Source organism: Gymnoscopelus braueri (genome assembly GCF_963280865.1).
Source record: "Gymnoscopelus braueri genome assembly, chromosome: 13".
In the NCBI taxonomy this organism is placed as follows: Eukaryota; Metazoa; Chordata; class Actinopteri; order Myctophiformes; family Myctophidae; genus Gymnoscopelus; species Gymnoscopelus braueri.
Window position 1 is genome coordinate 43,658,232 of NC_137615.1, and position 23,393 is coordinate 43,681,624.

At 42.4% G+C, this 23,393-nt stretch overlaps 1 protein-coding gene across 1 annotated transcript in view; it reads right to left on the reverse strand.

Moving 5' to 3' along the window:
• gsg1l (gsg1-like) overlaps positions 1–23,393 on the reverse strand; it is a gene marked incomplete at both ends in the record, with an annotated part of 64,546 nt that overhangs the window by 16,296 nt on the left and 24,857 nt on the right. The window contains one exon of the mRNA XM_080446671.1: positions 16,435–16,482. Coding sequence (XP_080302797.1) covers positions 16,435–16,482 — 48 coding nt within the window. The remainder of the gene's footprint in view (positions 1–16,434; positions 16,483–23,393) is intronic.

Sequence of the window (23,393 nt, forward strand, 5' to 3'; positions counted from 1 at the left end):
TTTTTGTTGTAGGACTATGAGCAGAGACGATTGAGCTATCCATGATTTTAACATGCACGGTACATCATTAGTTTGTAGCAATCTGTAAGGTGGCCGGTGTTGTCAGGGGCTGACTGTCTTTCAGCAAGGCTTGGACTGGGACAAAATATTTGACAGTGAGATTTAATTGCCTATCAATTCAAGTATAGCCTGGGCCAGCACAGCAACAGAGCATGTAAGTGGAGCGGAGCGGGACGATTTTTTACGTAGCGGGGAGTGGGTTTATAAAAAGAGAAAACTCTGAGCGAGGAAAACATACCATAAAACAGCCGTCAAAAGACGTCATTGGCACATAAATAAATCACACACATAAATAAATCAAATAAACCTAAATCAAAGATCAAAGGATACGATTTGAAACGCAAGTGAGGGGTTTTGGCTGAACAAACTACACTCGTTATGCGAGTCCCCCTCTAGAACGGCCTCATTAACCCACAGGATTTAATATTGACCGTCTTATTAAAAAAGACAATGTCTACATAAAAAGGAAACTTGGATGGCGTTTTTTGCTACATAGTAGCGCATTTGTGCCAAAAGAGAAAGTGTTTCGGACACGCAGCAAAAAAAACTTTTCGTTTTTTTTCGCTGCTGAGCGTGTGTGTGTGTGTGTGTGTGTGTGTGTGTGTGTGTGTGTGTGTGTGTGTGTGTGTGTGTGTGTGTGTGTGTGTGTGTCTCTCGCTTTCGCGCGTTCTCGCCAAACCTGCCGACAGCATAGAGTTATGATATATATCGAGACTCGAGAGCCAGGTAGTGGGTTGACTCTTTTTATTCCTCCGTTGGAACAGCGTGACTGTCCGCGTCCTATTAACCAGTTCCATAGACCGACGTCGATTTAGGCAGAGCCATGGCTCTGTATCTATAGGGAACGACTCCTCTCTCTGTCTGTGTGTCCAGTGAAAAGTTAGCTTGCAGATCTGTTCCGGTTTCCTAGTCTGATTCCTAGTCTGGAATATTATTGTAATAATGGAGTTTGATAGAAACTGTGCATCGTGCAACATTAACGGTGCGGAAAGCAGCTCATGTTATAGCCAGAATACTGAGCAATATTTGTGCATTGTGTGTTATTTGGAGCACGTGTCTGCTGTGAGACCCTCCCATAGAGGTATAACATAACTAGAGGGCGGATTTCCCCCGCCCCCAGCTAATGCTATTCATTTCAATGAAATTGCTCAGTGGCGTTTTGAAGCACCCGGAAGTAAGACATATTGGTTCCATGGGTCCGTTTCCATTGGTTCCTGGGTCGTGACGCGTCGTGATCAGGCGCACAAACGGCAGATGCACGTGCAAAATGCGGAAGTGTTGCAATATCAGATTTGACCACCAGGCTTGGCCAATTCACTGTTCTACCGTGGTTCTGGGGGCTTGGACCCTCCCCAATGCTGACTCCGAACTCCATGGGTGTCCTACTCAATTCTGGTAGAAAGCTTAATAACCATATACTAAGGAGTGTGTTGTCTAACCTCAATATGTCACCATGGCATCAGGCACAAACAAATCACTCAGCTCCATATATGGCCACAAAAGGGGCCATGCCCATATATGGCCATATACTAATGACATCAGGGATCTCGATTTAAGTCCGAACCTCTATAATTGGTAAGACCTGTGACGGAAGTAAGGAAGAGGCCCAATTTCTTTCCAATATGACTGCTGTGCACAGGCCCTATTCCGAGTACAAACTGTGTCGCTTTATCGCCACATAATATTAGCATTCTGTGGGGATGTACTCAAGACACAAACAACGTATGAAATAAAGACCCCCGCTGTGCAGGGACCTTTTAAAAAGGGTGCTCCTTCATGTTGGGGCATGATTGGTTTCCAAAGCAGTAGGCGTAAGGTTTTATTAAGCGACCATTCTTGGTATAAGTCTCCGATATCTGGCAACGTGAGGCTAGTGTCTCCCTAACCTTTTTGTGTCCCTATTTAGCACTTATGCACCGTATGTAGTTTGTGACATCTCCATGTACTACAGTAACTACACCCTAATCGGCACAAAAGAGGGGAGTTTTTTTTTACCATGTTCCTCTGAAAGGCTCCATGGGGCCATTGTTGTTCGTACAAAGGGACCAAAATTACCCCAAGACATCCCAAAAAGGCCCTTACAGAACACTGGTGAATTGTTGATTACGGCTCGAAACAGGTTAGCGCGGTGGGAGGGGACATGGGTCTTCAAGAACACGTTTGTGTCTGGATTGGAACTAGGTGGCAGAGGCGAACAAAGCCAGCACTGCATGGGGAACAGCACTGGCATCAAAGAGAACACATCAAACTGAAAGACAACCAACACACACACACACACACACGCGCGCACACGCACGCACGCACAAACAAACAAAAAGTTTGTCAACACACAGACACACTGTACGTCGGGGAGACTCAGAGACTGTGTAATGTATTGTGTTAGAGCCAGCTCGCCTATCTGCGAAGGCCACAGCGTTGGGAACAGTCCGAAACCACACAGTGACAAAGAGAGAGAGAAAGAGTGAGAGAGAGAGAGAGAGAGAGAGAGAGAGAGAGAGAGAGAGAGAGAGAGAGAGAGAGAGAGAGAGAGAGAGAGAGAGAAAGAGTGAGAGAGAGAGAGAGAGAGAGAGAGAGAGAGAGAGGGTATGTAAGCATTGGAAAAGTGAAGGCCATGCACAGTAATTATCTGCGTGAATTTATCCATTTGTACATTCTCAGAGTTAAATGAACACTGAGGATTTTGCCGTGTGAAGTTACTTATTACTGTCGCTCATTTACATTCAGCATGCTGCTTTGGCAACGTTGCAGCTGTTCAACTGACACCACACTGACAGAACAGACAGAGGTACTGAAAGAGAGATAGACATATGGAGTATATGGTGGGGAATGGAAAAAGATACACAGAAGGCAGAAATGAGAAAGAAAGCGCGGGGCGAGATAGCGTTCCAATTATGGGGACCACTGAGCGACGCTTGAGAAATTATGAATGTTTCATAAAGCTACTGCCATTTATTGCTAGTGCAGTCGATGGCCTTGTGAAAGCAGCATTTTCTCATTGTGGAAACGCTGAGACTGTTCACTGTGCATACCTCAAATGTCGTTTAATTAACTCGTCTCTAGCAATAGCTGTGAATTCACCGTCAACTGCACCGTGCAAACCAGCACATCCACCCATTAATGTCATGAACTCAAAAACGACTCCTTCAAAAGCAAGAAGGACTGTCTGTATGTTTTAGACTGGATTTTCAGAGATTAAAGTGCATAACCCAAGTACAGAGGTCTTGCTGAGGTATCCGGGCACAAAGTGTAAATAGCAAGGGTTTGATGTTGTGACTTGCCTGTGACTTCCACTAGATCTCAACTAACTCAAAATCTCCTAATCTCATATATAACATATTGACACTGTCGGGCAGAAACTTTATATCTCCACATTTCATCTGTGTATGTTTTCTCATAAATATGAACAAGAGCGGAGCGTATGAATAAGTAATAGCTACATTGGATCCATTGGAACACAAGTTGAAGATTTCCTGAAAAGTAACAGTTCGGGACCAATCTGGGAACCCATCGCCAAATGAAAAGGAAAAACAGCACCCTCTGCTGTTTTTTACTTATTCACTTGGCTCTGGGAGGAGCTCAACGAAGCACCCGTGCGCAAGGAAACCGGGGTTTTTGGTCTGCCTTCAGCCTTTCACTTCCGGTGGTGCGACTATGTTTTCATTCCCACTAACAATATTTCTCCACAGAACACTAACACCAATTCTCCCAAAGAACATGGATTGTTTTGGTTATAAGCCCACTTGTTTCTATGATGAAAGAGCAATTTAAAATGTTACTAACTTTCCGTGGTCTTGTCGGCTTCGAGGACGCTATTGTTAAATGAGTTTCGGTTTGTTTCTAGTGGGGAAGGAACGGCACACACGTAAATCCCGCCCACTACATTTGATTGGGTAAAGCGCGGCCTGCTTCCTGATCTGATAGCACGCCCACTTGTAACCAATGCTCACGGGTTGTCAACCCGGCTACCGACAGATTCAAACGCAGAGCAGAATCTGTTCTTGAGAGATTAGTTCGGGACAGACAAGATTTCCACCTAACGTGACGATATATTGTAGTTTATTGTACAATTTACAATTACAATTTAGGCATTTAGCAGACGCTAGTTAATCCAGAGCGATTTACAGTAAGCAAGGAAAACACGAGGTAATCAAATGCATAGAAAGAGTAGGATCTAGGATCGTAGGTAAACCAAGAACCTACAGTAGCATCAGTCTAAACAGTAAAAATTACATTTTAGCCTTTGCATAAGCTTGCAAGGTCGTCGAGGCTAGGTCAAGTGTTACAGGCTGAGGTGGAGTCTGAAGAGGTGAGTCTTCAAATTACAGCGGAAGATTGGGAGTGATTGTATATACTACTTACAAAATATTGCTGCTGTCCCTTAATCTCCATCTATTTAATATTTAATTTTGTTTAATATTAAAGGTAGGGTAAGTGATATTTTTGAGTATTTTTTGTTTTTTTTTGTTAAAAAGGTTAAAGTACTATCATATTCTGATAGTAATCATTGCTACAGGGCGTTTGTTCGGTCACAGGGGTCTCTCCAGCTCTTTAGTAAACAGAATATAGTACATTTTCAGGTAGGTGACAACATTTAAGCCAATCAGGAGAGAGTACTGAAAATGCATTTTCTGTTTAATAAAGAGCTGGAGAGACATGGGAGACTCCTTTTACTGAACAAACACTCTATAGCAATGAGTACTATCAGAGGGGACCTATGTTCCCCGGGTCCTATGTTCCCCGCTTTCCTAGGGAGAGCGGGGAATATAGGACCTAACCTAAACCTAACCCTAACCCTAACCTTAGTGGGGAACATAGAACCCGGGGAACATAGGGATGACCCCTATCAGAATATAGAGCTATTTAACACGTATATTAGCCAAAGTAAATCACTTACCCTACCTTTAAAGGGGCCACACCATGAATTTCATTTTTTTTTTGGGGGGGGGGGTATTTTTTGGGCTCCCCAGTGTCTCTTGTACCCCAAAAAATATATATTTTTTAACATTCAGTCATTCATTCTCATTTCAGAGATTTTCAGAATGGGCGTGTCTGAACAGGCCATTTCAGAATGGCAATGCAAGTGACATCACTTGCATTGCCATTGCATTGATGCTGGCCAGACAGAATTGCTCAGTAGCCCCCCCCTGCCCAAGAGGACGTTTTGGTATTGCAGCTGAAAGTGCTGTATAAGCCAGAGACAATTGACTTGGGATGAGTATATCTGAGTGATGATTTAGGCTTAAACCTTTTGAAAAAGGTTTGAGGGACATACACCATATGATATTAAATATCAAATATTTTTTTTTAATTCATGGTGTAGATCCTTTAACTTTGTTTACATACATTAATCTCTCCGAAGCCCGCACGCACGCACGCACGCACGCGCGCACACACACACACACACACACACACACACACACACACACACACACACACACACACACACACACACACACACACACACACACACACACACACACACACACACACACACACACACACACACACACACACACACACACACACACACAAACACCCGCAGAGAGGCGGAAAGGGAGGCGAGGGAGAAGACCACAGAGAGAGGAGAATGGAGGAGCGTGAGGAAAAGTGTGAGGCGCGGAGGGGACAAAACTGGAGTGGTGCGGGTGATAAAAGTGATACAGTGAAATATTAATGTGTCGGCTGCTCACGTGGGCCCTCTGCAGACATGCAAGTACAAAGAGTCACAACCAAAGCCCCTGGACCCCAAACTAATATATATAACCCATTAAGACCGGGAACCCATCTCTGTCATTTTAGATTTCTTTGGCTATTCAAAAATAGCAGATATAGCACCGAGTGCCGCGCTATAGGTTCTTACACACCGGGGCGATTTTTTCATGCGAATAATACGTTTTTTTTTAAAACCTTATAAAGTCAATGCAAGCGTACATGGAGCGAAAAAGCGTCTTTTAATTATTCGGAACGAGTCCGAATTTTGCGTATATTCGCATATTCGCCGGTGTGTAACAACCGCCTTATGAGCTTGTAGATCTGCAATTTTTTTTTAAATCGTGAAAATGTGCGCAAATCTTTGGATATGTATAGTTTTTTAAAGCGAACATTTGTAACTCAAATCTTTGCTTCTGGGGACAGTTTTTTGAAAAAAACGTATGTTGTTTTAACACATTAACCGCCAAGAACGTAGTCCTACGGTCCGTTAAATCCAACTGTTAAGCGCCGAGACCGTAGCCCTACGGGCTGCGGTCTTTTCGCGCATGCGCGGTCCGGGTGCACTTTCGGAATTTTTTTGATCCACTTCCGTTTCCGGTTTGATGACCGGAAATAGAATTATTTGGGATCCGGTTTTGACGATCACGCCCGCTCCCATTCTACAGACGAAACTGAAACTCAATTCTCTTCCTGTAGTTTTTTCTCCTCGCATTTCACTGTTTAACGTAATCCGCTCTAACTCAAACATGGATGCCCCGTTTGACACGCGATCTTCACTGGGAGATACAGGGAGATCTCGCGGATGTAAACAGACCGTGTAGAGCTCAATCTTAAGGATTTTAACAAGATCTATGGCGACATGAAAAAAACAAAAAAACAACAAAAACACCTTGGCACTGGTGAGTACATTATGAGATTAACCTCTGGCGGTCGATGTGTTAATATCAGTAACCTTTTTCATGTCAAGGACTCCCAAAATGATGTATTTGGCCGTGGACCCCCATCTCATAATATGTTGTTCCAGGGACCCCCAGAAGCAAAGATTTGAGTTAAAGATGTTTGCTTTAAAAAATATATATATTCAAAGATATGCACACATTTTCATGATTTAAAACAAAATTGCAGATCTACAAGCTCATAGCGCGGCACTTGGTGACGCGCTATGAGCTATGTAGATCTGCTATTTTTTTATAGCCCAAAGAAATCTTAAAATGACACACAGATGCGTTCCCGGTCTTAATGGGATAAGATAAGTCTGACTGAACTCACACCAGAGTGAAGCTCTCAAACGCAAAGCGTAATCTATATAGATTACGCTACAACGAATAGAGGCAAGAGCCGCCAACGCATCGTCATGCGAGTTGCGACGCGTTGTGAGCTTGTAATTCGGCTATTTTGTACATTTTTGACAAATTTCTCCTATATTGACGTGCTCAAAATAGGGATGCTAGGTCTCACACTCTCACTCTCTCTCTCTCTCTCTCTCTCTCTCTCTCTCTCTCTCTCGCTCTCACAATCACATACGCAGAAAACAGCAGCAGACAGAAAATGCCTCTTGACACAGTGATTTATGACCGCTCAGCGAACGCAACAAACACAAGTTGATGGAACACACACACACACACAACTATCTAAGAAAGTTCAGTCTCGGGACAAGAAGTTTGTGTATCTCCCCAGGCTTGAGGGAATATTTCTCTATGATGGTCCAGATATGTTAACCAAAGATGTGGGTCAAGCTCACACAAACTGCAACAAAACCCAATGGAGTCTGAGTCCTCAATATGAGAGGCAAACTAAGGAATTCTATGAAGGGAAAGTTTGTGAAAAATATGATCCTACCAAAAACGCTGTACGTACAATCTATCTACAGCAGGGGTCTTCAACAGGGGGTCCGGGACCCCTAGGGGGTCCTCAGAGTTACAATAGGGGGTCCGCCAAAATATTTGTGTGATATCTTATTTTTTTACATTAACCACTTGAATCCTAGCATCTGCGAGGCGTTGTGAGCTTGTAGATCTGGTGTTTTTGGTTGTAGATCTACTATTTTTGGCAAAGAGGTATAGGTGTAGAGGGAAAAAAGAGCAGACCAAGTAAACAAAAAAAGTTTAATCTGAAACTAAATTTTATACAATATAGACCCCTGATCTATCTGTCTGTCTGTCTGTCTGTCTGTCTGTCTGTCTGTCTGTCTGTCTGTCTCTGTCTGTCCGTCCATCCTTCTGTCCGCCCACCCATCCATCCATTTGTACACTTTTTACAGAGTTAGATTGACTCTGTATTGTGCAGTACAACAGAAACGTACGGTGGAAATAACGAGGAGGTCAAAAGATGACACCTCCCTCATGACTTCTTCTCATTAGCTACTGTACACACGCCTAATTTACAGTACAACAGGTCGATGGAATCAATCCTCAACGGTATTAACCCATTAAGACCTGAGGCCGATTCTACAAAATGTCTTCTAAATCCTAACTGTTTTTGGGCGGTGAAACCGCCCCTATATGTGAGGTTTGGACATCGACATTCGCTGTACTGTGATTGGCCACCATTGTACCCCCCCCACCCATTGCACCCCCCCAACCCTGCGCTGTGATTGGCCACCATTGTACCCCCCTAACCCTGCACCGTGATTGGCCAATCACAGTCTATTCAGAACTGTGATTGGCTAGTGAAACATGACACATGTGCATAGCCCTATAAATAGGACTATGCACTTGCAAAAAAAACACATTTATGTTTTTTTTTAGTACAATGATTGGTCCACAATATTACTTTTCTTCCATCACTTCTTCCATCACTGTGATGACCACTGTGACCACACCGCCCACTTCACACTGGGTGTGATTTTTTGAATAAAACGTATGTTGCTATGTCAGTGGTTCTCAAACTTCTTCATGAGGACCCCAGAATGTTGATGTATTTCGCCGCGGACCCCCATCTCAAAATATGTTGTTCCAGGGACCCCCCCCCCCCGCCCCGAAGCACAGATTTGAGTTACAAATGTTTGCTTGAAAATATACATATTCAAAGATTTGCACAAATGTTCACGATTTTTCAAAAATAGCAGATCTACAAGCTCACTCGGTGCCGGGCTATGAGCTTGTAGATCTGCTATTTTTGAATAGCCAAAGTGTAAAATAATGCTTTTTAGCTCAAATAAAAGATGACATAGATGCTTCTCCCGGTCTTAATGGGTTAAATGCCTGAGGTGGAAACAACTAATACAAAATATTGACCATGCCCCCCCCCCCCCCCCTCCTCCACAGGAACCATCTTATAGAATATGTATTACCAGGTCAAGAGAGCTGAATTTTCATTAGGTCGGAGGAGGAGGAGGAGGTGAATAAAACATGATTTGAGCGGTTTTGGCCGGGAGCCATAGGAGAACGGGCTATAGCAATAACGAGAAGTAGGAAGTCCTCGAAAAACCTCATTAAGACAACGAACGAACGCAACGATGTCTCGAAGCAGGCTGCCTCGTTTTCTAGAGAATATACTGATAATAACTCATTTAATTGTTGTGCCTGCGTGCATGCACGGTGCAAATGTACACGTATATTGTGAATGTGAGTGTATATAAATTAGAGCCCTAAGGATCCCATTTCAGAGTTATTAAATATATTAACCCATTAAGTCCTGGAACGCATCTGTGTCATTTTTTTATTTGAGCAAAAAAAAAGCATTATTTTACACTTTGGCTATTCAAAAATAGCAGATCTACAAGCTCGTAGCCGGCACTCGGTGCCGCGCTACGCTTGTAGATCTGCTATTTATGAAAAATCCTGAAAATGTGCAAATCTTTGAATATATATATATTATTTTAAAGCGAACATTCTTACTTCTACATTTTTATCCCACGATTTTGTAACCCTATTTTTTACACCCAGTGCCAATTGTCTATGTAATCCTGGGCACTACCTTCCCTCTGCCAACCTAGGGAGGCCAAGGCCGAGCTCATGCCTCCTTCAATGCATGAGAGCCAACTGACCTTCTTGTCACCTGACAGGGGAGAGGTTCCCTGGTTGGACGTAGCGCGTGGAAGGAACACGTTATTCCAACCAGTTCCCTTCCCCTCCATCAGGCGCCCCGGCTGGCCAGGGGGAGGCAGTATAGTGACCAGGATTACTACATGTTTTTGTGAGGGTACCTACCCTAGGAGACACGGGGAGAACATGCAAACTCCACACAGAAAGGCCCTTTCGCCAACCCCACCTTGGGTATGGGCACTGATGACGCGGAGGAGAGAACACGCCCCCAGCGCCCACAGCGTAAAGCGAACATTCTTAACTCAAATCTTTGCTTCTGGGTGGTCCCTGGAACAAAATGTTTTAAGATGGGGGTCGGCGGCCAAATACATTTACATTACATTACATTTTGGGGGTCCTTGACATGAAAAGGTTGGAGCACCACTGATATAGAAACATGTTTTTCAGAAAACTGTTGGTATTTAGGGCGGATTCAGACTGGGTCCGATTGATTCGAAGCGTTCCCGAGTACGGTTGGCCTCTCGCAGCTGGCCAGTATTCACATTGGCCAAGATTCTTGCGCACCCGAGACCATTTAATTTAACAGTAATGGTAAATATGTGCCTCATGGGGGCGCTGTTGACTATGGGGCTTTGGGAGATACAGAATGTCATTCACAGAAGAGTCACTTGTCAGAGTTTAAAGTGAATAATAAAGTTTGACTGTGTTCCTGACGTTGTCTCGAGTTATTATAATAACAGAACAACAATACACAACCAAAGCAGTGTGTGCATTGGTCTTTGAAACCTCAAAATGTAACGTCGCGTCTCTGTTATTATCAATATGATAGTCACGTCACTGATACATCCTTGGTATTTTAGCAGTGACGTCACGGACTAATGCGGCGATGAGACATGGAAGGCCCAGCGTGATCTAAGTATGAGAGTAATGACACACTAGCATAGACTCCCATTGTAATAATGGGAATGTGGAAATGCTCTGTCGGTCCCAATGAGGAAGTTCCAATGTTTGGAACTACAGCCATCCTCGGCGAGGATATCTGATCTACAAGTTCACAATACATTACGTTGCAGCACATTGTGAGCTTGAAGATCGGTTATTTTTGTCGAGTGACACTGTCGGACGACAGAGTATAAATTAAGCATACAAATGAGAACACGTTAGGCAAGTGATACCTATATGCATTAAAAGCCATTCCACCAGACCAGTGGTTCACAAACGTTTTCACTTGACACCCAAAAGAGTCTCCCCGGGACCAAAACTAGTGAAAATAGCCGATCTACAAGCTCACAACGCGTCGCAATGTGACGCATTGTGAGCTTTTAGATTGACTATTTTCTACTACTACTACTTAAAAAAAAGTGTTTACATTTATGGAATTTCACATAAGTTTTTAAATTTTTAAAGTTCTTTTGAAAAATGTTTGTCACTTCTTTTATTTCTGAAAATTATTAATTGTTATAATACTTTTAAAAAATGTTTTGAAAAAGAAAAGAGGAAATAAAGGGATATTTACTCGCAACCCATAAAGATCTGTCCGCGACCAAAGAATGGGTCCCAACACTTTGCACCAGGATCAGTGGCAGAAAAAGTACTCAAATGTTTTACTTAAGTAAAAGTATCAATACTGCAATATAGAAGTACTCCGTTAGGGCGCGCTCTCACCAAAAGTTGGCTGGCCGCTGTTAAACGCAGGTTGTGCGCGGCCACAGTTTTTTGCAGCCAGCGGATTCTAAAAAACGGGAGTGACGCGCCTGTCACTCACTTTCAGGACCCTCCCCGTAGCCCGCACCGCCTTCTGCCTTGAGCACCATGTTGCTTCCTGAGTCTTGGGACGGTCCGCCTTCGACTCACCCGAATGGACAGAGGAGGAAAATCAGCTCCTGCCTCCAGCCGTTTTCTGCTTCAAATGGACAAGTCGTGTAGAGCAGATAAACGCAAGGTCTGCGCGACAAGCGGAAAAATCCACTCTTGCGTGAATCCACGCATTTACATTGACAATGCATTGGCAGATTCTGCCCCAGAGGTAAAATAAAAGTGCGGTGAGAGCGTGCCCTTACAAGTAGAAGTCCGGAATTAAAAATTTACTTGAGTAAAAGTACAAAAGTATTGGCATCAAAATGTACTTAAAGTACCAAAAGTAAAAGTAATACAATGTTTGAAAATAGCAGATCTACAAGCACATAACGCGTCGCATCGCGACGCGTTGTGAGCTTGTAGATCGGCTATTTTCAAATAGCCTAGGTATAAAATAGGCGTAAAATAGTTCAAGTATGTTTCATAACATAATAATTTATATCTGCAAAGTAACTAGTAACTAAGGCTTTCAAATAATTGTAGTGAAGTAAAAGTACAATATTTCCCTCTGAGATGTAGTGGAGTAGAAGTAAAAGTATAGACAATTGGAAATACTCCGGTAAAGTAAAAAGTACCTAAAAATTGTACTTAAGTACAGTACTTGAGTAAATGTACTTAAGTTACTTTACACCACTGACCAGGATATGGAGCAATTTCTACCTGTCGACTAATCCGGCTGTTGAACCAGTGCTGAGGCCTGTGTCCATCAATGACACAGTCCGGTATCCGTATATGACTATAATTACTCCAATGCTGCTGCTCTGTCTGGCACAACATGTACACATGTGTTTATATGCTTGATATCCGCTGCTAAGTGATGTGTCTCACCTGCAACAAGAGACTGTGTGATTCTATTATTAATCTGCTGCCATTTATCTGCTGCAAATGTTTCTCTACATGGACAGGCAGCGTCATGTTTTTCTTCTTCTATTTTGACCATGCACCTTATGTATTTGTCATCGTATATCTGACATTGGGCTTCCTTCCTTGTTATCTGACGTTGTTTTCCTTTCTTTCTTTCTCTATTTATTTTTTTACCCTTATAACACGTTTCTTGAAACTGCAAAACATTGAGAGCTTGTAAAACAATAAATTTTTTAAAAATCAACTAAATTCACCCACACTTGAGAGTTGAGAGTGCAGAACACCTTTGTTGCCCGACTCAAGTTTCATCTACATTGAGAGAATGGTTGAATATCTTTCTTAAAAGAGTAGTTCACCCCAAAAAGTGACTTAATTTCTACAGACCCCATGAAGCTTTGAATTCATGGAGACTGTTATTGTGTTTTTGTTGCAATCCTGTGCCAATAATTTAATGACCGGCAGAAAAGAGTCTCCGGTCATCAAATTATTGGCTTTATGCGACAAAACTAAAAAAGCTTCATGGGGTGTGTAATCGATACAAAATAAGTCATTTTTTGGGTGAACTAATATACATGTATTTTAATGTGTTTTTGTTGTTTTGGTCGTTCTGCATGAGGACCTTAATATTATGTTATTGTGTGCTACTTTTACTTAAGTAATCCGAGTAGGCTACTTCCTCCGCCATTGGAGAACACAGCTGCGTCATCCCACTCTATGTAACTCTACAGCAGAAGTGCTTACATGCCAAAGGCCAAGAAGACGTGTGTGCATGAGGAAAGCATCTACCTCCACCAGCCATTATGGAAGGTACAATACCTACCTACTGCAGAACATGTGACATAAATGTAGTGCAGCCTTGTGTCTTGTCTTAGGCAAGGTCAATGTCCTCGTTTATACAATACATCACATCGCCCGCCCATTAACCTCCCCATTAGCCAGAGCACAGATGCTCCACGGCAACCATATGGTATTTACACATGTGTACGCATCACATGGCTTCTATTTTTAATTGTGTGCACTGTCAATCACCACTGCCTCTTCCAGTAGCTGTTTTACGGACTTAAACCGACATATTTTACAGCTGGGATTGATCTAAGTTTTATCTCGTAAACAGTCGACTCACAAAGAGTTATTGTTGAAAATATACATACAGTATTCTGGTACGCATAATGCATTTGATCAATGATTAATTTTTGGGTCGAATTTTGGAGAGGTCACCACAGTAAAAAAGTATTTTTATTTTATTTACCCACTTATATATTTACCCACCATATATATATATATATATATATATAAATAAACATTTTAATAAATAATAAAATCAGTCCAGTCCCCCGCACCTCGCGAACACCGCGAGCGCGAGGCGAACCGAATTAACCGAAATAACCGAATTAACCCCCCCAAAAATGAACAAACCCACCCGAAGAAAAAAAACGCGCCTCTGAAATGTACTTAGTTACTTTACACCACTGCTAATGGGTCACATTACAGTGGTTATCAACTTGTCAAGTCGAACCCAGGATTTCCCAATCTAGCCATGAACACGTTTGCATAAAAAGGGGTGATGTTTGCGGCATAATTATGACCAATCACAGACATGGCCAAATCGACTGGTAGCAGAGTGGCGTATTTTCACAACGATTTAAACACATTATCCAGGCTAAATGCAACAGAGTTGCGGCTGCCAATTGCAGGAAGGACAGCTGGCAAACAAATCACTTGACTGTGGGAATGTGTAAGTTAACCCATTAAGACCGGGAACGCATCTGTGTTCATTTTTAGATTTGAGCTAAGAAAGCATTATTTTACACTTTTGGCTATTAAAGGAGGAGTTCACCCAAAAAATGACTTATTTTCTATCAATTGCACACCCCATGAAGCCTTGAATTCATGGATTTATTTTTGTTTTTGTGGCATTCCTAAGCCAATAATTTGATGACCGGGTGTGTATCCGGTAGGAGACACAAATAATCTACTTTTGTGTCTCCTACCGGATACATTAGCCGGTAGGAGACAGGAATCAAATTATTGGCTTAGGTATGCCACAAAAACAAAAATAAATCCATGGATTCAAGGCTTCATGGGATGTGCAATTGATAGAAAATAAGTCATTTTTTGGGTGAACTACTCCTTTAAAAAATCTATATTTTTGAAAAATCATGAAAATGTGTGCAAATCTTTGAATATATATATATATTTAAAGCATTTGTACACTTGTAACTCAAATCTTTGCTTCTGGGGGTCCCTGGAACAACAAATTTCGAGGTGGGGGTCCGTGACCAAATACATTTTTGGGGGTGCTTGACATGAAAATGTTTGAGAACCACTGACATAGTAACATACGTTTTTTTCAAAAAACTGTTTAGAAGACATTTTGTAGAATCGGCCTCAGGTCTTAATGGGTTAATAGGCTTATGATGTCACTGCCCTTGACATTTTTAGCTGTACTCATTCATCTGTAACCCTGGCACTGTAAAACGGACTTGGGGAGCAAATAAAAAAATACATTCAAAGTGGTAAGCAGGCTTACTTTCATATCTAACAACTTGTAAGTTACAATCTGTACAATCTATCAGTCTCTGTATAGGACGATGCCCATCAGTGGTGGAAAGTACATTTACTCAAGGCCTGTACTGAGATATTTGTACTTTACTTGAGTATTTCCAATTTCTAATACTTTTACTTCTACTCCACTAAATCTCAGAGGCAAATACTTTTACTCCACTACAATTATTTGAAAACTTTATTGACTAGTTACTTTGTAGATTTTGATTATTAACACATTCCATGCCAGAGTTTAATCTCATAATGTACTCACCAGTGCCAGCGTTTTATTGTTGTTTTTTTGTTTTTTTCATGTCGCCACAGACCTCGCTAAATAAGTTAAAAGTGCGCGTTCATTTGGTTCTAAACACACAGCGGATCTGTGAGAAACGGCCAGCGAAAACAGTTTCCAAATGCGAGCCGCCATCTTGAAGATACAGCCGATCAACGCTAAACAGTGATCAGCAAGGAGAAAAACAACAACCGAGAAAATCGAGTTTTAAACAGGATCCCAGACAGGAAGCGGATACGATCGAAAAAACCGGAACCCGAATAATTCCGTTTCCGACCGGAAACCGGAAACGGAAATGGATCAAAAAAATTCGGAAAGTGCACCTGGGGCAATTTCAATGGGAATCGGCGGTTCGCGTAGATCTACGCGACTGGCACGCTGCGGCTTTAAATAGGTTCGCGTAGATCTACGCGACTGGCATTCAATGTGTTAATACAAAACATGCATGAGCTGTTAGGCGCTAAGGGTCTTACTCAGGGACACTTTGACGCGTCCACATACTAGGCCTGTCACAATTATTTGAGATAATCACAATTATTTTATTTTAGTTTAAGTGGTATACACAGATGTGTTCCCGGTCTAAATGGGTTAACATTCCAGAGAGACGACGCCTGCTTTGGGACCACGTGTCTCCTTAGATCTGAGCCGAGCCGAGCCCGGCCTTGGACTGGATTGAACCAGCCTCGGCGGACGGAAAAATGTCCTGAACTGAATTAAAAGTAAATAATCTGTCGGTTCAGGGGCGCGGGAAGCCCGTTCTAGGCAGGCAGGGCTTTGCTGGAGGATTAGCGCGCTCCATGGCATGCCTACAAACTAGGATCACGCCCCCGCCACGCTCTGCAAGGCCTCCCGCCCACGGCTCTCCTATACCACTGACTTCTCTCTAAGCTTCCTATCTACTCGTCTCTATTTGTAAAGAGAGAGTCGACTGCCCACTCTCCTTAATCTCTCTCTCTGTCTGTCTCTCTCTCTCTCTCTCTCTCTCTGTGTATCTCTCTCTCTAAAGGAATGAAGGAGAGAGATGGCGGGGGGGGGGGGGGGGGGATTCGTCGGACTCGGTATATAGTGGACAGGTGTTGGGGGAGCGGACGGCGGCACCTAATGACGGTCATTACTCACCTCTCTCCGACGCGGGGGCCAGATCAATGAAACTCCGACACGTCTCACCTGAGAGAGAGAGACAGAGAGAGAGAGAGGGTGGTTGAAATGAAGAGAGAGGGACAGAGGGTGAAAAAGAATGGACAAGGCGAGGGTTAAGGGGGGAAAAGAGAGGGATGGGGGGAGGTGGACAGCGAGAGAAAGAGCGGGAAATATAGAGATAGGAGAGAGGGAGGGAGTAAAAGAGAGAGAGGGGAGGATGAAAGAGATGAAATGAGGCGGGAATGAAGTAGGGAGCGGTAAATGAGGAAGATAGATTGTGTGTGGAGGGGGGGGGGAGAGAGAGAGAGAGAGAGAGAGAGAGAGAGAGAGAGAGAGAGAGAGAGGGGGGGAGGTGAAACCGAACGGGGACACGCAGCGATTCGTCAGACGAAGCAATTAGGAGGGAGGAATGGAAGAATGGAGTGAACGCACAAGCGTGAGAAAGGAGGAGAAGGAGATAAGAAGAAAAGGAACATTTGTTTAGTTCAATTCAATTTGTGCGCTCAACGTTAGAGAGCATGTAAAGCATCTGTCTGGACCGTGAAGGCTCTCTATACACAATAATTGTCGGCGTTAATTTATCCATTTGTTTCCAAAAGAGGATGTGGAAACGGAACCAAACGGACCCTCGCGGGTCCGCTTGGTTCCGTTTGCACACTCTCCGAGTTAAATTACCGCTGACAAATTTTCTGGGGCGACGGCTCTGTGTTGCTTCGTATTCAGACTCGGTGCTGAGAGGCCGTGTGCAAAACCCAGAGTATCAGTGGTTCGGCACAGCAGGCGTTTTGAATGGCCATTGTGTCATGGAACATGCAAGGCTGAATGACATCAGCCGCAATAAGAATGGACTGCAGTGTTCAGGCAAAGCTATCACTTTGGACCAGACAGCTTTCCTTTCCTTTGGATTGGCTCACAGTGCCGGCCCACCCCAAAACAAGTACTGTACTTTTACAAAAAAAGTATAAACATGTTTTACTTAAGTGAAAGTATCAATACTGCAACGTAGAAATACTCGTATAAATTGACTTGTGTAAAAGTACAAAAGTATTGGCATCTAGATGTAGCCTACTTAAAGTGCCAAAAGTAAAAGTACTCATTATGCAGAAATGTCCCATTTCAAGTTTATATATATATATATATATATATATATATATATATATATATATATATATAGCAGATCTACAAGCTCACAATGCGTCGCATCTTGTGAGCTTGCAGATCGGCTATTTTCAAATGGTCGAAATGTACATAGGGCTGAAATGGTTACTGCATATATTTTGTAATAATAATCAAAATGTACAAAGTAACTAGCAACTAAAGTTTTAAAATAATTGTAGTGGAGTAAAAGTATAATATTAAAAAATACCTCAAAACTGTACGTAAGTACAGTACTGTACTTCGTTACATTACACCAATGCTTTTACTCAACTAGAAGATTTTAATACTTGTAAATAACTTTACAAAAGAGTATGTCTATATTGTGGAGCTGCTGCTTTTTTACTTAATTGAACAATCTGCGTACTTATTCCACCGCTGTTCAGAACCTCATGAGAGTTTGCAAAGAAAACAAGCCTCTATGAATTCAAGGAGCGTACCACTTGAATTTTAAGATTTTCATTATAAGAGCGTTCTCAGTATTCCCATAGGCTTATTGTCCGGCAGTGCAAGAGCCACAGTTTTCACGAAGCCCCTTCACCAGTGTTTCTATACCATACATGGGCAACTGGCGGCCCGGGGGCCACATGCGGCCCCCACCTTCACTTAATGCGGCCCGCAGGTTAATATCAGAATACTGAAATATTATTGATTTCAGCTGTTTACAATTCCTAACATGACCCGCTTTAATTATTTCAGTCTATATTAGTAGCTTAAGGACTAGTATTACAAATGTAATGTCTTTTTTATGTCCAATGTATTTGTATTTAAGTTCATAAAGTTAACATAAGTATACAGTGGCGCGCACAGACATTTTGAGGGGCAGGTGCTCAAGTAAAAAAACAAAAGGGCACCTTGCGCGGCGTGCGGAACCGCCAGCTGCCCTAGTAGTGTGAGATTTATAGAAGAAAATTGCAATGCACATTTTGGGGAATTGTTAATATATTAGAAGTTTTTAATCCAGAATTGATCGATGTCACCATGGGCTACATACTGTAAACTAAAAACCAAAAGGCCAAAAGGGCACTTCTGGTCAAGAGGGCAAAGGGCAGGTGCTCTAGCACCACCTAGAGTCTATCTGTGCATGTCCCTGTAAGTATAACTAAATGCATTTGAAATTAAATTAAAATGTTACTTTTCAGGATCCAATTCAAAAATAGCCAAAAAAAATGCCGATCTACAAGCTCAAAACGCGTCGCACCGCGACGCGTTTTGAGCTTGTAGATCGGCTATTTTTGCTACTTTTGTGTGACATAGAATGGCGAAGTACGGCATTAATTTACGAAAAAAGTGAAAATACAGAGATAAGAGGTGTCTGCCCGACAGTATATGCAATGTGGCCGAGTGAGTGTGGAAATATAGTGGCCCTCTCCATCATCAAAGTTGCCCACCCCTGTTCTATACTATAGTCAGTGTTGCCAGATTCTGTGAGATAAACAAGCAACCAGGCCTAGGAAAACCAGCCCAAAAGAAGCGACTATGGGCCACATGAGCACTTTAACATATACATCAGCTATTTGAAAATAGCAGATCTACAAGCTCACAACGCGTTGCGATGCGACGCGTTGTGAGCTTGCAGAGTGGCTATTTTCAAACAAAATCTTGCGGGGAAATTATAATAAGCAGATCTGGCAACCCTGACAATAGTGGTGGGCCGTGATCCACAAGTGCTGTCACAAGTGGGTCACGACAGCCTTATGGCACTGGGGACTAAGAGGCATTTGAGACGGGGGAACAGCAGCTTAGCTAGTATACTCGCCCAGACTCGTCTCAGCATACATAGGCGAACATTCTGTTAAAATTTTTGTTGATTCACTGTGAAGCAACACTATGCACTCATCAGCATTATCCATTAAAAAAATATATATATATATATCTGCTGTACGGCAGAAACCAGCTAACTCCACTATGTACATTTTTCAGGAAATGACAAAAACAAAACAAAAAGTGGAGTAATAGGAGGTTTTGTTCATCATTATAAGAACAGCTCACTGGATCTCCATGCTCACAATGAGGTTTTTGGCTCAAGCGGAGTTAGCTGGTTTCTGCCGGACGGTATGTTTTTGGTATAAAAGCCACAACAAATACATGACCCTACAGCATCCGTCTGCAATGCTCTGCATCAGTGAGGACAACAGCCCCAGCGCATCACAAAATGAGATGGTGTTTTTAGTTTTGTGATGGAGTTGCTGATGTTCGCTAATAGGTTATTGATTGAACTGCCCTCAGCTGGGCGAGGTCCGAGACCTAATACGGTTGCTGCGATTGATTAACACAAATTTCATCTATTTCTCAGGTGTCAATTACAGTATTTCAAATCCACAAAGTTTTCAGTTGGTTTCGATCTGCTGAAAGTTTGAAGGTTCACAGACAACAGAAAACAGTGAGGTCCTCGGAACGCAGGTCTCCACCAGGCCGGGTTGCCTATACAGGTACCGCAACTATTTGAAGGCAATTATAGCCAATTGGAATGCAATACGAAAAATCTGACTGATTGTGTGTGATTCACGTAATGCACGCACACATGCACATGAAAGCACATCAGGCTATCAATAGATGCAGTAACCTAAATAACAACTGCAGAGAAATGAACGCTTAACTTACATTACAGCAGTGAACATGACGGGTCGCGGTAAAAGGTCTCTATCGTGCCAGTTCAAGTATTGAGATCATTGCCATCTATCTATCTTTTTTCATTGTACTTTGGAGGTAGTTTTTATTTTGTTGATTACTAATTTGTTCTCCTGAAGCAACTGGAATGGGAAAGACACTCGCAATGCTTATGAAGCACTGGAGAAACAGATTACATCCTATTGTCACAGGTGAATTTGACATGCGTCTATAGTGATTTACTTCTAGCTTCAAGACGTCTTCCCAAAGCAGTCAGCTCCTTCAATAGTCTCTTTTTATATTCACTGCCAGATCATTTCAGTTGTTTAGACCAACCCGTTCTCACTCCCAAGGCGTCACATTTTGACGCGACATGACGGGACGCTATGGCGACGTTGCATGTTGTCAAAAATATGCCTAAACCTAACCCTAAGTTAACCTCGCAAAAATATGCCTAAACCTAACCCTACCCTCACAAACATAGTTATGCCTAAACCTAATCCTGACCCTAACCTCACAAAAACGATGCGGAGAGAGAAAAAAAGAGTTGTATCTGTGGTAGGATTAGATCACAGGAGGTTGAAGTACAGTAACTAGTCATGCGTGGCTACCAGGTAAGCCACAGAGGTAGCTGTCCAATCTCTCGATTCAAGTAGTATTTGAAGCTCCAATGCCTTTGAGTTTTTGTAGTCTGTGACGCATTAGGGGGTGATAGACAGTTGTTTAGACATGCTGAAAGCTTCATTACAATCTTGGAGTAATCCAATTTGTAAGGCATTTGGTGATCAATTGTAATCTCGGTCAGTCCGTTCAGACGGTCTTGACTAATTGACTGTAAACAAAGTGGAAGTTGACCAATAGTTTTCATCACATCGAGTTGAGAAACACTTCTCTCACCAGAAGCCACTGTTACCGGCATAGTCAACAAAAAGCATTACCACGCTAAGATTTACCAACCCCTGGACCTACACAAAACGATATAAATAAAATGCATATTATTATTGTTATTATTATTATTATAATCTCACCACAACCCACTCAAAAACCACTGGCCATGGAATTTGCTGTGCTTTCCTCTAGTCTGTCACCGCCGCCCCGAGGCCACCTGCACACAAGATTTCTACAAAACTAATGGGTGGGAGGATGAACCCTAAGCATTTAATGATTCCATGACCTTTCTTCTAACGTCACCATCGGGCCAATATGGCACCAAAACGGCACCTCTCATTGCACCTAGTGGCATCACAGGACTCTGGCGGACTCATACAGTTTGTTCAAAGAGCAACACAGCCTCTAGTGTGTTTAGACTAGAGATACTGCATCAGCTGTTTTGTGTGCCGATATCATCCCTGGTTTTGGAATATGCAATGATTCATTCAAGTAAGAAATGTCTTTCCAAGCGAATAAATGGCTTTTTTGGGGAATGACAGCCTCATATCTCATATTTTATGAGTGATTTATTGCCTTAAGGCAGGAGTAGTATGCAGAGTCAGTGCCTAATCTCGACCCAGTTCTTCACATTTCGACAGCAAAAGAACTACTGTATCTCCCGGTCAGAAAAAAAAACTCTTTGCTGTTCTACGACATGGGACGGATTAAGCAACTTTTTCTGAGATGAGAAGCCCCACAATAAATAATTACTACTACAGTGATATTGTTTACATGCCCGAAGAATTAACCATGCCCTGCTTTTGATATCACCAGTGGGGAAATGTTTTATCCCTGCTTCTGGTCAGACTGAATTTGGCCTATTTGGCTCTATGAGCTTGTAGATCTGCTATTTTTGAATAGCCAAAGTGTAAAATAATGCATTTTTTAGCTCAAATCAAAAAATGACACAGAAGCGTTCCAGGTCTTAATGGGTTAAATACAGTACAAGCGTTTACTTTTGGGAAATATAAATTGATATGTTTGATATTTATGTTGGATGATATAAAAAAATATCTTTCAAGAATTGTATAGCCTAGTTGAAGAATAGCAAAATATGTTGTACAAATAAGTACAGTATACTGTATATAGGGCTTAAGTTGTTAAGAAAGTGTCAGCGTTTAGCTTTTTTGTGTTTTTTGGTTATTACAAAATCTCGTTATAAGGGTGACCGTAAACAGCTAAATGTGTTGACAAACCTCCTACCTTTGTTCTGCTACAAATATTCCACAAACTACATATATTGTGGAACATAATCTAGTGTTCTTTCTTTGGCATTCAAACAGCTTGCTTTAATTTAATTTGTTACTATAATTTTATTCATTCAAGTTTTTGCCCAGACATTTATCAAAATATGAGCCAATAACATTAACAGCAGTCAAGCATGCAGGCAGCCAAGGATGCCCAAATCCAGCCTGCCAGCCAGCCTGCCAGCCAGCCAGCAAGTGCCGAAGCCATAGCAGCTTCCAACACCAAAACTGAGGCAGACGTGATAGTAATTCATTATATGAATTTGTTTATATTGACACTTCAAATGCAGAACGTTCTTATCAAGTACGCAAATCAGGTCTTTGGTATTGAAACTGCCTCAGCTAAAACTCCACTTAAAACGAAACACTTTGTTGACTGGAGTACCCCAGGCGTCTATCCTTGGCCCCTTCTTTTTTCCCTCTATATAGGCCTACCATCACTTCGCCAAAAAAAGATAATCTACGAGCTGAGCGGATATTTTTTGCCAAATCTCTACCTATTTTGGCCGAATGTTCGCCTGTCATGACATGCCCACAACAGGTTAATGATGGACTGTGTATGTGTGTGTGTGTGTGTGTGTGTGTGTGTGTGTGTGTGTGTGTGTGTGTGTGTGTGTGTGTGTGTGTGTGTGTGTGTGTGTGTGTGTGTGTGTGTGTGTGTGTGTGTGTGTGTGTGAGAGAGAGACTCACTCCTTTGCTTCTCTCTCTCCGTCTCTTTCTCATGCACTGACTGAGTGCTCCTGACATCAGAATGATTTCTCACACACTCTTATGACACGGCCAACGTTATCTCCATCTTCAAATCCATTGTGGATTTCTTTTTTTATTTTTACCCCTTGTTCTCCCCAATTCAGTCGTTATGCCAATTATTTCGTCCCCAAACACATGTGTGTGTTGTCACTGCTCTCGTATCCTACTGACACACCTGCCAGTGAGGAGCCCCCACTGGGAGGACGCAAGCCTTCGTCCTACTCCTCCCGCCCAACACTCCCCACT